This window comes from Octopus sinensis, linkage group LG26, assembly GCF_006345805.1.
Source record: "Octopus sinensis linkage group LG26, ASM634580v1, whole genome shotgun sequence".
NCBI lineage: Eukaryota > Metazoa > Mollusca > Cephalopoda > Octopoda > Octopodidae > Octopus > Octopus sinensis.
Genome location: NC_043022.1, coordinates 4,108,590 through 4,124,924, shown reverse-complemented (window position 1 = coordinate 4,124,924; position 16,335 = coordinate 4,108,590). Strand labels below are relative to the sequence as shown.

General features: G+C 40.2%; 1 protein-coding gene across 4 annotated transcripts in view; it reads left to right on the top strand.

The window, feature by feature from the left end:
* LOC115224734 (arginine-glutamic acid dipeptide repeats protein) overlaps positions 1–16,335 on the top strand; it is a 453,168-nt gene that overhangs the window by 384,069 nt on the left and 52,764 nt on the right. For all 4 annotated transcript variants that reach the window (XM_029795610.2, XM_029795612.2, XM_029795609.2 and 1 more), the window contains exons 10-13: positions 10,320–10,458; positions 12,540–12,635; positions 14,079–14,278; positions 15,228–15,413. In XM_029795610.2, coding sequence (XP_029651470.1) covers positions 10,320–10,458; positions 12,540–12,635; positions 14,079–14,278; positions 15,228–15,413 — 621 coding nt within the window. The remainder of the gene's footprint in view (positions 1–10,319; positions 10,459–12,539; positions 12,636–14,078; positions 14,279–15,227; positions 15,414–16,335) is intronic.

The following is a 16,335-nucleotide window of genomic DNA, read 5'->3' as shown; positions in this document are numbered from 1 at the left end:
GCATCTCGAAAGAGTCCAGAAGCTGGCTACCCGCATGGTTCATGGTCTCAAAAATTTGTCTTATGAAGAAAGGCTGAGGACGCTCGACCTTTATTCTCTAGAAAAACGCCGCCACCGTGGTGATCTCATTCTCGCTCACATCATCATAAGCGGAAAGTGTAACCTCTTGAAAGAGCTGTTCTTCACTCCTGCTCCAGAGCGTCGGCTGCAGGGTCACTCCGAAAAGCTTAATCTGCGACGATTTCATCTCAATCGAAGGAGAGGAGCTTTCTCCATCCGGGTTGCGGATCCGTGGAACAAGCTGCCAGACGAGATGGTGAAGATGCCGACGACCGCTTTGTTCAAAGTCTCCCTTGACCTCAAGTGGCCTGAACTCTTTGCATGAACACCCTCCCTGTACATAACTCCATGTCCCCCTACATGGCCTTGCTATTTGCTTTTGAGCCAAATTAACTAACTAACTAACTAACATAAACAGATTTCCCTTTCATGTTCCTTTCTCACACAATCCTGCCTCTGGTCAACCTGCCTGGGATTTCTTTGTGATCTCTCACTCAAAACATCCTCCTTTCTTATCTTAATGTCCTTTTGCCAAGGATTTTCTTCAGTTTCATTCATGTTGCATAACCACTCTACGTTTGTGGTGCATGTTTCCTCCTTCCCTCCGTATCATATTCCAGAATCTTTCACTCTCTTCTTCCACATTTGGGAGACACATACATCTTTGTCTGTATTCCAATTTATTTCCTGATAAAATCTCTTTTCCGTCCTCTTTGAGGAGTCTGTTTTTTGATTCTCCAATCATATCAAGTGATTTTTACTCTCTCAAATTGCAAACACAGTTCTTTGGTTACCATCACCAGCTCTTTGAAATCAATACCACACTTTTGTTTCAACACATATTTGCTCCGATTCTTCAGTTCTTTTCTTCTTCTTCTGTCCAGTACTGACCAGTCCACTCTGTATTCATTTTCTCTCTCCAAGAATCCTCCTCCTCCTCTTCCATCATAGTCCATTGCTCATTCTTCTGTTTGATTTGCTTTCATTACTCGGTAGTCATCTTACTTCAAATCCCATATTCTCTGTCACTACTAAATTCACTGCCTTCTTTAGTCTATTAGTTTTGGTGAGTGAAGGCGCATGGCTCAGTGGTTAGAGCATCGAGCTTATGATCGTGAGGTTGTGAGTTTGATTCCTGGACTTGGCTGTGTGTTGTGTTCTTGAGCAAGTTCACTCAGCTGTAGAAATGAGTTGTGACGTCACTGGTGCCAAGCCATATCGGCCTTTACCTTTCCCTTGGATAACATTGGTGGCTTAGAGAGTGGAGGATGGTATGCACGGGTGACTGCTGATCTTCCATAAAAGCAACCCTAAATTTTGCGTTCGCTGGTGAGGCGACTTTCTGCCCAGACCTGTACCCTGGAGGGGAACTTCTTAGGTGCACCCATGGTCGATGATGTTGTTTGTGTGTATAGGTGCCTTTCATCCTTTCAGGGTCGATGAAACAAGTACCATTTAAGTACTGGGGTCAATGTAATCTGCTAGCTCCCTTCTCGTAAAATTTCAGGTTTTGTGCTTTATAACAGAAAGGATTACTCTTATTATTTTGGTTTGGCTCAAATAACAGAGATTTTATTTCAGTCTGTTTCAAATGTTCTTCAAAGAATTGTGACTAATTCCACTCTATCTGGGTTGCCTTTTATTGCTTGCTTGTTTCAGACTTTGGAGTGTGGCCATGCTGGGGCACCACTTTTAAGGGTTAAGTCAAACAAATCAACCCTGGCACGGATTATTTTTTAGAGCCTGGAACTTGTTCTATTGAGGGATGTAAATAAACCAACACCAGTTGTCAAACAGTGGTGGGTGGACAAGTACATGCATGCATAAAAAGCACCATTTGAGCATGGCCAATGCCAGTGCCGCCTGACTGGCCCCCATGCTGATGGAATATAAAAAGCACCCACTACACTTTCGGTGTGGTTGGCATTAGGAAGGGCATTGAGCTGTAGAAACCTAGCCAGATCAGATTGGAGCCTGGTGCGGCCTCCTGGCTTGCCAGCCCTCGGTCAAACTGTCCAACTTATACCAGCATGGAAAGCGGATGTTAAATGATGATGATGATGTATAATTATACACACACACACGCACACACATATATATGGTTCAAATTTACAGAATACAATGACGAAGACAGGTGAAGGAACAACAGGAAGGTATATTTGTTTAACGCTCAGGAAGAACGGAAAAGTCTTTGACATTTTGAGCCTACACTCTTTGTCTGAAAAGATCGTGTGAGAAAAAGCCTACAAACATAGGCGCAGGAGTGGCTGTGTGGTAAGTAGCTTGCTAACCAACCACATGGTTCCGGGTTCAGTCCCACTGCGTGGCATCTTGGGCAAGTGTCTTCTGCTATTGGCCCGGGCCAACTAATGCCTTGTGAGTGGATTTGGTAGACGGAAACTGAAAGAAGCCTGTCGTATATATGTATGTGTTTGTTTGTCTGTGTTTGTCCCCCCCTAGCATTGCTTGACAACTGATGCTGGTGTGTTTACGTCCCCCGTCACTTAGCGGTTCGGCAAAACAGACCGATAGAATAAGTACTGGGCTTACAAAAGAATAAATCCTGGGGTCGATTTGCTCGACTAAAGGCGGTACTCCAGCATGGCCGCAGTCAAATGACTGAAACAAGTAAAAGAGTAAAGAGTAAACATATAAGGGTTCTTTCAGTTTGTCTACCCGTGAAGACACTTGCTCAAGGCACCATGCAGTTGGACTGAACCTGGAACCATGTAGTTCGGAAGCAAACTTCTTACTACATAGCTATACCCTAGAACAGTGATTCTCCACCATTTTGTACATGTGGCCCCATTTGATTTCTATTTGACTCAGCTATTCAATGTTAAAAAAATTTTTTTATTTTTTATAATTAAATATTATTAGGAATTGTATTTAGAAAGTAATTAAATTTTGCGTTTGACGAGGACATTTGATGGCACTCTGTTGGTTAGAACACTGTGTGTTCCAGTTGATCCAATCGACAGAAATGAACATGCAAATGGCTGAGTACCCCGCAGACATGCATACTCCTTAATGTAGTTCTCAGGGAGATTCAGCATGACAGAGAATTTGACAAAGCTGGCCCCCTTTGGAATTACTGGTACAACTCATTTTTGCCAGGTGAGTGCACTGGAGCAATAAAGTGAAACAAAGTGTCTTGCTCAAGAACACAAGGCACTCCCAGGAATCGAACTCACAACCTTACGATCATGAGCCAAATACCCAGGCACTCCAAGGGTTACGGCAACCATTTGGTCCAATCTACAGAACAAGTGGCTGAGTACTTCACAGGCACGGACACCCTTAATGTAGTTCTCAGGGAGATTCAGCATGACACAGAATGTGACATGGTAGGCCCCTTTGGAATTACAGGTACACCTCATTTTTGCCAGCTGGGTGGACTGCGGCGATATGAAATCAAATGCCTTGCTCAAGGACACAATGCATGCTGCTGGGAATCGAACTCATAACCTTACGATCACGAACCAGTAAGCCAGTTTTATTGTACATAAATTTTCACAACAAAATCTTATATGACCCCCAAAGGTCATATGGGCCCTGAATTGGGAACCCCCTGCCCTACAATAACATAAAACTTAAAACATGAACTTGTTGACCCCTACACTTTGGTCAGCCCAAAGCAACAACAGAAGGTGCCCTGCAGTGGGACTGAACCCTGGAACCAATTTGTTTATTACTTCGGAATCTTCAATAACCCAAACAGAGAACTCGTTAGATTTGATCATTTAGCTTAATTATTTAAACACCCATCCACCCCCTCCTCCCTTTTCTCAACTTAAATAGTTTATAGAATTCTGAGTAAATTGGCTTCTTGTGAGGGTTGGCTGGGTTTGTTGGAACTTAGTGTAAGACATAATTTTGTGGCTTCTTATTTTATTAAGAAGTGTTACTAATTAACGTTAATTAAATGTTTTTAATTACCTTTACATTGATCACTTTAGCAAATGTTATTTATTCTCTAGAAGGAGGGAAAAAAAACAAACCTGGCCGAGTATACCCACAAGCATTTTATATATATATATATATATACAAACACACACATAAACACATACATAGATATACACACACATACATACAAATATATAAACACACACACACACACACACACACACACTATCTTTCCATGGTAGCTTTCAGGCAGCACTTAGACATAATTTTAATACTAATTTCGGTGTCTTTTGTATTGTTTTTCCCTCAGTTGCTGTGTTTTTATCTCAAATTATTGTTAAATTACTGACTTGTATAAAAAAGAGACTTAGTTTGCTAATCCAAGCAGGATTTATTAGAATCTGTCAAAAGATAAGTAAGCCTCTTAGCTCTTAGGTTTGAAAAAACTTGTCAGTTGATGTTTATTGTAGGTAGGTAGGTAGGTCGGTCGGTCGGTAGATGTGTATGTAGGTAGGTACAGATGTAGGTATATTTCCTGCTATTTCAGTTCTACTTTGCTTGAACTTTTTATCATAATTTTGTCTTAATTTGCCTCTTTACCAAGAAACAGTTTAGATTTTAATTTTTTGTTTTTGTTTGTTTAACTCTGATTGAAACAAATTGTTTTTTATTCGGATAATTGTATTTAAGCAATTAAAACTTTGCTCTTCTCTCTCTCTCTCTCTCTCTATCGTTTACTATCATTACTCAATGGTTTGTGAAGCGAATGCTTTATGCCTGGGAGGAGCAGTTGTCATTTGAGAAACTGTTTTATCTTCCAACGATGCACTATTATTATCCCATGTGACACAGCCTGGCTTTAACAACCAAACAACACAACACTTAGATGCAAACCTCAACATTCCTTTTCTATTGACAATATTTCTTCCTCATTCCGTATTGAAAGTTGATCCACTTCATTTAACATTGCATTTCTCTTATAATAATCATCATAATGGTTTCAGATTTTGCCACAAGGGCAGCCACTTTGTGGGAGGAGATTGGTTGATTACCTCAACCCCAGTGTTTCACTGTTACTTAATTTATTGACCCCGAAAGAATGAAAGGCAAAGTGAACCCAGAACGTAATGATGGGCAAAATACTACTAAGCATTTTGTGCGGCATGCTAACGATCCACCACCTTAATCATCAACATCATCGTTTAATGTCCGTTTTCCGCGCTAGCATGGGTTGGACGGTTCAACCGGGGTCTGAGAAGCCAGGGGCTGCACCAGGCTCCAGTCTGATCTGGCAGTGTTTCTACAGCTGGATGCCCTTCCTAACGCCAACCACTCCGTGAGTGTAGTGGGTGCTTTTTACGTGCCAGGCGAGGCTGGCAATGGCCACGATTGGATTGGTGCTTTTTACATGCCACCGGCACTGAAGCCAGTCAAGGCGGCGCTGGCATCGACCACGTTCGGATGGTGCTTTTTACGTGCCACCGGCACGGAAGCCATTATGATGATAATAATAATAATCCTTCCTGTTAAAGGCACAAGGCCTGAAATTTTGCGGGAGGGGACTTATCAATTATATCAGCCCCAGTGCGCAACTGGTGCTTAGGCCCCCACCCCACCCACCGGATGGGAGGCAAAGTCAGCCTAAGCGGAATTCTGCTAGCTCATGCCACTTTAATAATTTTAATAATAATCCTTTTTACTAAAGGCACAGATTCTGAAATTTTGAGGGAGAGAGCTTGCTGATTACATTTGCCCCCAGTATTTAACTGGTATTTATTGAATCAACCCTGAAAGGGACGAAAGGCAAAATCGATGAAATGGCATAATAATAATAATAATAATTCCTGTTGTAGTAGAGGTCTGTTACTTGTTAACTGGTTAAACAGGAAACAAATGGTGGTGGTGGTGGTGGTGGTGGTGGCTGCCAGCTTTTCTCCTAGCTTTCACCAGTTTTGTTAAACACTTTCTTTACAACTAAACATTATTATCACATCAAGTGTTAATAATTTCAGAAGAGGTTAAAACAGCTGTTAATAATTTCTAAACAGCTCCTCAGAAATTAACAACACTTGTTTGAACCCTGGTGGAATTATTAAACAGCTAATCACCCTGGTGAACAGAGCCAGTAATCTGTTGTGATGGTAACCACATGGTTGGCAGCTTGCTGTTGTTGGTGGTGGTGGTGTTGTTGTTGTTGTTGTGCTTGTCCTGAATCCACTATTGTTTGTTTATATTGTACAGTTGAATGTAACAGCTGTGGGAATATCATTATCATTATTATTATTATTATGGTAATAGAGTAGTATCGATGTGATGGTGATGGTGGTGGTTGTGGTGGTGGCTATCAAAGCAAAATAGAAACTTAATATTTATTAGCTTGTTGTTTGTGAAAGCTTATACATATTGAAGGAGACTATTACCACATCTTACTGAATAATTAATCTCCGGTGGGCCAAGTGTGTGTGTGTGTGTGTCTTCTACGTCTTCTTCAATTCTTCTTCTACTTTTGTTTATTGGCTTCTGTTTGATTTCTCTCTGGAAGTTTCCATTTGCTTCTTGGTCATATTATTGTTTTGTCCTCGTTAAAGCGCTTCAGTTTAAGCGAACCCTTTCTCGGCTCAGTCTTGTCTTGCACACCTCTCTCTCTTCTTAATTAATTAACCAAACTAATGTTTCGGAGATGAGCTGGCAGAGTCCTTTAAGTCATTAATGGGGGGAGAGAGGAATACCTTGTGGTGTTTGTTCTGCCCCTGTTATGTCCTACCTTCAAATCCTGCTGAGGTTTCCACTATTTCAGGGTCACTAAAATAAAGTGCTCAAGTGCTGTGTCAGTGTGCTTGACTATCACAAACTCCTTAAAACCGAGGATGTGGAGTCAAAACAAAAAACTTTGACTCCGACTCCTCTACCCTCGGCACCTCTGACTCCTTTCTGTGGAAGCATTGCAGGCTTTTCTTTACTTAACAATATTGTTAAAGTATAAAGTTAGTTTCTAACATTTGTGTATAATATTCATACCTTACTGTAATTATCTTAAAATTTAACTTGGTTTACTATAAAAGCTTAACCTTACTATGTCTCATAAGGCCCTACTTTGTGTATTATAAAATCTTACTTTGACTGCTATAAAACCTTACCTTCAGTTCCACCTTACAATGACTTATTAACCTGAAACTTATTTAAACTGAAACTTGACAGATATAAAACTTTACCTTGAATATTACCTTGACTTTCACAGAAGCTTACCTTGGATGTAATAAAACTTTACCTTGAGTGTTATGGAACCTTACTTTCAATTTGTAAAATATTACCTTGATAGTTATAAAACCTTGTCTTTGCTTTTATAAAACCTTACCTTGACTGTTTTAAAGTCTTACCTCTTTGTTTTATAACACCACCTGCCAAAAGTTAGTGAGTTCTATTTGGACTTGGATTCTGCTGGTTCTATATAAAAAGTATTGTGATGGTACCAAGTCCAGCAAAAAGCACTGGAGGTAGTGCCATATAAAAATCACCCAGTACATTTTCTAAGGTGGTTGGCATTAGGAAGGGCATCCAACTGTAGAAACCATGCCAAAACAGACTGTGGAACCTGGTGCAGCCCCTGGCCTTCGCAGCTCCTGTCAAACCGTCCGACCCATGGCAACATGGAAAATGGATGTTAAGTGATGTTTCAGTCTTTAGATTGAAATCTTTGGTGTTGGGTATTTTATCCTACGTTGAGAGGCAGTAAGCTCCAAATTCTATCTGGCATTGAATTTGTTAGATTAAGTATTTCTGATTAACTTGCTTCTATTTTAAGTGTTTAAATATAGATAATTCCTCTTCTGCTTTTCTCTCTCTAGAGAAAGAGAGAGAGCAAAGGATAATCTGTGACTTAATCAATCACTCTTGTCTCTTGTTTCGTACTTTGTCAATTTGTTGTGTCAGTTGAAATATGATGTGTACCAAGAGTAAAGTGGTATGGTTTTGTTTTGATGGTTGCTGTTGTGTGAAATAAAAGGATGAGCCATCCGTAAACCAGTGGACCCTTTCTTGGTAGATCATGCTGGAACTGTTAGCAGTTTCATTTGATGTCATCATTGTTTATCTAAATCTGTAATCTCATACAGAAATCTGTTTCATATAGATATATCTTGTCACTGATTGAACCTTACAAGTAGCTCTATGTCCTGTTGCCATTAAAACATACAATATCAAGCATATTCTTCTATATGTATATAAACAAATAGACTTAGATTTGCTTTTTAGAAGCACAGAATGTGTATCATACAATACAAAATGATATTTCCAAATGCAGTATCGCCGTTAAAACAGCAGCAGAAAAGCTTACAAAGTGGAAAAAACTGTCAACAAACAGTTATCTGTTTAGTGTTTAAAATCGGCAGAAATGTTGTCAGTGGGCAGTTTAACTTAGTGGTAAAGCACTCGGCCAGAGCCATGGGGGATGTGGGTTCAACTCCAATGGCTGTTTGTTGACAACTTTTGTACATGGCCCCAGCACGAGTGCTCTGTATGTCACACCTGCGTGGGTGCCCTGTACGTGGCCATAACTCTATGACAACTAAATATATTGGTAAAAGGCAAGGCCTGACAGATACCTCATTCGCTTGTTCTGGTGGTATTGGTGGTGGCTCACATCCTGGTCAGTCTAAAGTGAGTTGACTTACACTCAAAGACATTCTATTTGTGCTTGTCCGGCCTTTGTTCATATCTGCGACTACATTATTCAATAAATCTTTCCTTTTTTTGTATTGTAGGCTGTAGTTTCAGTGAGATTTGGCTGTTGTTTCTAGCAATAGTGACTACATAGAAGTTCCATCACTGACTTGAAGCCTCCCCGTTTGGAGCAGTTTTGACTGTTTAAAAATCTCCAACAAACATATAAAGCCATATTAATATATTTCTGTTGGTCATTCTTATACTAACTGTTGTTAAATCATTTGTGTTCTAATTTTTTAACTAATATCTACTTCCACTATAATTAATTAAGTCTTAGTTTAATTACTATTATTACCAACATTGTGTAACGTTGTAACTGTTTTGTTATTTGAAATGCTTGGCAGTATTTTGCCCATAGCTGAGTTCAAATTCCGCCGAGGTCGACTCTGCCTTTCATCCTTTCAGGGTCAATAAATTGAGTATCAGTGAAACCCCGGGGTCAATGTAATCAACTATCCACCCCCACCGAATTTCAGGCTTTGTGCCTTCATGTAGAAAGGATTAGTATTATTAAATGCTTAGCGGCATTTCATCTGTCTTCGTGTTCTGAGCTCATTGCCTTTCATCCTTCAGGGTCGATAAATTAAGTACTAGCTGAGTACTGGGGTCAGTCTTATCGACTGGCCCCTTCCCCAAAGATTTTGGGCCTTGTGCCTCGAGTAGAAACAATTATTATTGTATCAGTGTTGGACATTCTTCTCATCCAGTGGTTCCCTACTTTTAGACCCCTTTGGTTTCTATTCTACTCTACTGGACCCTCTTATATGTTTAAAAAATCCTATCATTTTTATAATTAAATATTATGAGAGATCGTGTAAGAAAAGTTGTTAAAGGTGCAGGAGTGGCTGTGCTGTAAGAAGCTTGCTTCCCAACCACATGGTTCCAGTTTCAGTCCCAGTGCATGGCACCTTGGGCAAGTGTCTTCTACTATAGCCTCGGACCGACCAAATCCTTGATTTGGAAGACAGAAACTGAAAGAAGCCCATTGTATGTGTGTGTGTCTGTGTTTGTCCCCTGAACAAAAGCCTGGAGTATGTACCTCTACAGTTGATAAGGGGTACCTGCCCCTATTTTTGCAATATGATACCTTTTTACATTATAGAAGCCTTGTGAGTGGATTTGGCAGAAACTGGAAGAAGCCCGTCGTATATATGTGTGTGTGTGTGTCCCAACATTGCCTGACAACCGATGCTGGTGTGTTTACGTCCCCGTAACTTAGTAGTTCGGCAAAAGAGACCGATAGAATAAGTCCTGGGGGCAATTTGTTCGACTAAAGGCTGTGCCCCAGCATGGCCGCAGTCAAAATGAGTAAACACGACTGAAAATATTGGTGAATAACATCACTTTCTTCATCAACAGAAATATTTAATTTATTCACAACGGGGAAGAAACTCCTGACTTCTAAGGATTCTGTTTTCTTCCTTTGTAAACAAGTGGTGGAGCCCAATGGTTCCATGGTTCCCTATGTTTAGATGTGTAAATATTGATGGGACCTGATGGTATCCTGATTCTCTGTTACGGCCCCTCACATGTTTGAATTTTATGAATCAACTTTCCTGTATTTACAAATGCTTGTCTCCTGCCAAACTCTTCTCATTTGTTCAATATTTTTTTTCTTTCCTCTTCCCCAGGGTGAACTGGTTGAGTACTACTATTTCTGGAAGAAGACTCCAGCTGGCATTACGGCCCGGCCCCATCGACGACATCGTCGGCAGAGTGGTTTGAAAAGACAGACAACACGATCTCAGAGACCGCCATCCAGTGAATTCTGTAAGATTTCCTTCTTTTGTTTTTTAATTTTTAAAATTCTTACTCTATTATTCCATTGTAGAAGATGGCTTTAGTCTTGAAGTAAATCAGTAAATCTCAGAAGTTAGAGACCAGCTTATTTCTGACCCTCAGCAGTGAATCTCTGTTAATCATAGCTTCCCAAGCTGGACAAAATGTTCAGTGACATTTCATCTGTCTTCATGTTCAGAGTTCAAATTCTGCTGGGCCACTAATATACGGTAAGCAGTTAAGCACTGAGATCAATGTAATTGACCACCACCACCAAAAAATTTCAGGCTTTTTGCCTATACTAGGAAAGGTTATTATTATTATTATTATTATCTCTGCCTTATTGAAGGTGGAGGTATTGTTTTCAGTTGTGTTTGTTTATCCATGGACAAAACAGCTTGAGAACCGCTGGATGGATTCAGATAAAACTTTCAGGGATATTTAGCCTAATGACTGGCACAAACTGGTTAGATTTTGGGATCAATCCGGTAGCAGACAAGGATACTGGATTATTTTTAGCATTCTTGTTTGTGAGAACAATCGAGTTTATTCCAGATATTCTCATTTTAAAAATCACCCCTTGCTAATCGTTGAGAGGACGTAGGCATTGCCTTGGCAGAAATAATCTCTGAGTGTTCTTGTTATTATTGCTTTAGTCAGCTTTGCAATTTGGCAATTCATGTTTCCTGGTCAGTAAAATAAAGTACCAGTCATGTACTGGGGCCACTATAATCAAACATTCCTCCAATATTTCTGGCCCTGTTCCTTCTTAACCCTTTCGTTACCATATTCCTGTTGAGATGCTGTGTTTCTTTCAGTTAATTTTAAATATAACAAAGAATTTAGTAAAATAACTTAGCTATCATTCATCTGGTGTTTAAGAACATAAATTGTGACTAAGGTTTGGTGGAAGATTTTAATTCAGAACTTTTGGAAACAAGACATTTGTACTACCGGTTTCATTTGTACCTGTTTCAGCTGGGTTGGTAACGAAAGCGTTAAAGAAATTAATTTAAGAATCTTTGTTTTGTTTTTTTTTGTTTTTTTATTAGATGGATGAACTTAGCTCTTTCTAACAAAGTAACTCAACCATAAGCATTGTTTCAAACAGGTCTTAATTGACAATCTTACATGAAATTTATTTTTAATTATAAATATTCTTGGAAAACCCTCCTTCAAGACAATAAGTGGATAGGAACAGCTAAAGGCTTCTCACATTTTCTAGACACAAGAATTGCATTAAATCAGTTGTGTTAACAAAATTCACAAACCCTTCTGATATATCCCTAGGGGTAGAATCCCTGTTTTATTGTATTGTGGTAAGTTTTTGTGGATGGAAAATTTTACCCTGAAATTTCAGAGCTGCAGTTGACTAGACAAGTTATTTGATGCGAGACCATGTGTTGAAGCTGATATGGTTACAGCATGGAAAAAGACATTTTAACTATTAAAAATGCCTGAAGGCAGTTAACTTCACTTTAACAGATATTGGTTATATGGTGTCAGAATATTTGTTATACCAACTGTAATCTGATCGTTGACAAAGATGCGCTGCAGTGATGGGGCCAAAATTTTGACACCATATAGCTATTGGTAAATGTTTAAGTGAAGTATAATGGTTAATCTGTAACCTTTTCGGCGACCCTTTCTATTCTCATGTTCTCCTGCTCTGCTTGGTCCTGTTTAGTTCATTCATAGAATGAATTAAGTGGAGCAGGTGCACACGCAAGGATGGAAAGTGTCTCTGAAAAGGTCACAGATGTGTGATGGAAGATTTCTGGATAATGGTTAATATTGTCCACAAACATACAAAAAAAAAAAAAATCTAAAGATGAAGTAGAAGAACAGCAAATGGAATGTATCAGGTTTATGCTGAGAAAACAGTGGAAAAATGTTTTGAGTTTATGCTCTTCTTCAGAAGTAATTGATGAAGTGAGGGGGGAAAAAAAAAATGTGTCTGAATCAGATGGTCAAGGAACATTGAAAAATAGCTAATACGCTGCAAACGTTTATATTTTGAAAATTGAATATTGCTGAATTGTAAAGTGTTTGTCTTTGATTTTCTTCTTCAGATCTCAGTTCTGCTAGTGAAATATCTGATAATGACTCAGATGACAGCGAAGGGCGCGACTTGAGCGGCTACTCATGTAGACGCTGCTTTACTACTAGTAAGTCACCTTTGATTTCTCCTTCACCACAATGCTTCTCTCTCACGAAATAATCATTTGTTGATATCATAGTAAATACTAAAACAGTGAGCTGGGGGAATCGTGAGTGCGTCAAACAAAATGCTTAGCGGCATTTCGTCTGGTTTTGCCTTCCTTGTTCAAATTCCGCCAAGGTCAGCTTTGCCTTTCATCTTTTTGGGGTTGATAAAATACCAGTTGCGTACTGAGGTCAATGTCATCAACTTACACCCTCCCCAGAAATTTTGCCAAAATTTGTGATTGATATTATGATAGTGGAGGCACATGGCTTCATGGTTTGTGTGTTGAACTCATGGTCATAAGATTGCGGTTTCAATTCCTGGACTGGGTAATGCACTGTGTTCTTGAGCAAGACACTTCATTTCACATTGCTCCAGTCCAGCTGGCAAAAATGAGTCATCCTGGGACAGACTGGTGTCCTGTCCAGGGAGGACTATATACCCCTGAGAAACCAAGAAACTGACCCTATACTCCTTACATAGTAATGTTGACTGACCACTTAGCGTTAGATGCAGTTGTAGCTGTGTGGTAAGAAGCTTGCTTCCCAACCACATGGTTCTGGGTTCAGTCCCACTGAGTGGCACCTTGGGTAAGTGTCTTCTACTATGGCCCCAGGCTGATCGAACACTTTGAATTAATCATGCATTATCCTACGTTGGTGCTCCAGTATGACTGCAGCCGCATGGCTGGAATGAGTAAAAGAGTGCCTCATAGCTTTAAGATTTCAATAATGTGATTGTTTATTTTTATAACGACATTGTAGGGTAGGTGTAAGAGGCTGGATCTGGCCAGTTTGAACATGAAACAGAAAGGATATCTGGGCTGGATATGGCCTGTTTAACCCTTTGGCATTCAGATCACTCTGTCAAATGTAATGCTTATTTCTTCACATTGTTTTCAACTAATCCTGGATTATCTCATGACTTTGAGTGTCACGTAACTGGCACCTGTGCCAGTGACATGTAAAAAGCACCTTTTGAGTGTTGGGCCTCACAAATGACCGAGACCTTCGGCAATATGCTGTGCTTGAGTAGAAGACCCAGCAAGCCAAGTGGAATCATATTTGTGGCAGACACTGGTGTCACACAACTGGCACTTGTGCCAGTGGTATGTAAACACACCCATTACACTCTCGGAGTGGTTGACATTAGGAAGAGCACCCAACCGTAGAGACCCTGGCAAATCAAACTGGAATATGGCGCAACCCTTGTCAAACTGTCCAACCCATGGACAAAGAACATTAAATGATGATGATTATGTATTTTTAGAATGGCATTGTAGGGTTGGTGTAAGAGGTTGGATATGACCAGTTTAAATGTCATTTCATTCCATAAAAGTTTATTCTCAGTTGTATTTTGTTGATGAATGTCTTGAATGTAAATTTTCTTTCCTTTTGTCTTTCAGCGTCCAAGGACTGGCACCATGCAGGCAAGGATAAAGCACTCCTGTGCACTGACTGCCGTTTGTTTTTCAAAAAGTATGGTGAAGATAGACCTGTAGTGGATAGTCCGCCTGATCCTCCGCCATTTCTTTTCAAGCCAGTCCAAGAGGACGAAACCATTAACGGCAAACACAATATGCGCACAAGGCGCAGCCGAGAATCTGTGAGTAATTCTGTTCCTCTTTTTCACTTTGGTGCTTCTAAACGGCCAGGAAGTATTTGGCCTGGGTTTCATGTTCTGGGGTCAAATTCTACTGGGGTTGTTAACTTTACCCTTCATCGCTCTGAGGTCTCTAAGATAAAATACCAGTTAAGTATTTGGGGTAACGTCAGTATGAAGGAGTGTGGAAGCCAGTACTGAGCTGATGTAATCGACCAGCCCCTCCTCTCAAAATTACTGGCCTTGTGCTGATCTTGAAAACATTTTTGTTTTTTTAAGTCTATGTCAATTGCTAGACAAAATACCTTGAAGAATTTCACTGCATTCTTCTACATCAATGGCTCTCAATCAGGGTCCATGTGGCCCTCAGGGGTTCACATGAGATTTTGTTGTTAAAATTTATCTGCAACATATTGGTTATTCTTCTACGATAAACAAAATATTTCAGCAATTTTCTTTTATACAGTTTCTAATATTCCACTACAAAAGGGTGGCAAGTGGCCAGGATGCTTGGTGGTATTTCATCTGTCTTTAGTTCTGAGTTCAAATTATGCCGAGGTTGACTTTGCCATGCATCTCTTCAGGGTCAACAAAATAAGCATCAGTTGAGCCCCTAGGTCAATGTGATCAACTTAGCCCCTCCCTAAAATTTCTTGCCTTGGGCCAAAGTTTGATACCAATAATTAATTATCAAAATATAATGGGTTTTTTGTTTTTGTTTTTTTAATCTTCAAATGGCTATGGGGTCAATTAGAATAAAATAGAAAACAAAGGGGGCCACAAGCAAAAAATGGTTGAGAACCCGTGCTCTATATTTTAAGCTCAAATCCCATGGCAACCAACTTTGCCCTTTTTTATCTGTCAGGGATTGATTTTGATCAAACAAGTGCTGTTTGCTCCCCAGTCACGGACCCTATATCAATCAGATTTGTTTACATTTGTGTCGTTGCAGGCTGGTAAAAGCAAGAAAAAGGACCGCCACAGTACTAGTAGCCCAGATAATATTGATAGTCCTCTCAACAGTTCGTCGAGTTCCCAAAAGATAACTGGTCGCAAATCTCCCAGCACGGTCAGTACCTGTAGTAACAGTAGCACTGACCGTGACAAAAAGACTACAACAGCAACTACAAGACTTAGGGTGAGTATCAACTTGTCTCACTGCCATCCTCTCCCTCTCTCTCTCTCTCCACATTGAACCCCGGCTTCTCTTGTTCAGTCGAGGCTTAAAAAAATCTTGGACAAATCCCTTAACCCTTTAGGGGTCTTCGTTAAGGTGCTGCAGCGATGCAGCACATCTTGGGCCAAAAAGCTTGGTGGAGCCCATCTCTCTCTCCAGGCCAAACCCATTTCTATTGCTGAGTGAACTAGAACAATGGGGAATGGTTTTGCTCAGAAACACAATAGATTGCCTGTTCCAGGGATTGAAACCACCCTGACCCCTAAGCAATGCACCTCCATTTGGTGGTACTCATTTTTGTCAGCTGAGTGGACTGGAGTAATATGAAATGAAGTGTTTTCCTCAAGACCATACCACATCGCATGGTCCAGGAATTGAAACCACAATTAGGGAATGTTGGCTATGGTAGTCACCAACCTCCCTCTCCATTTTTTTCTTTATCCTCCAAAAGGGAAAGGCAGTTTCCATGATCCTTTACAGAGCAATACAATCATGTATTTCTGAGATGAGGATTTTTCATATTATATATTGGTCTGAGTGGCATCCTCATCTTCCTTGTTGCTTTTCCTTACATTTCGGCTGTTGTATGCTCCAGCCCTTCTTCAGGTGTATTCTGATTCACATTGGTGCCTTGCCTGTGATTGAACTCAGAATCTCTAGGTCACTGCTTTGCATTAATTAGCACCCTTATCCACTGTGGTGAAGGCACATGACTCAGTGGTTAGAGCATCAGGCTCACAGTCATGAGGTAGTGATTTCAATTCCCAAACCAGGCTGTGTGTGGTTTTCTTGAGCAAGACACTTTATTTCATGTTGCTTTCAGTTCGCTCAGCTGTAGAAGTGAGTTGTGACGACACTGGTGCCGAGTTCTATCGGCCCCTTT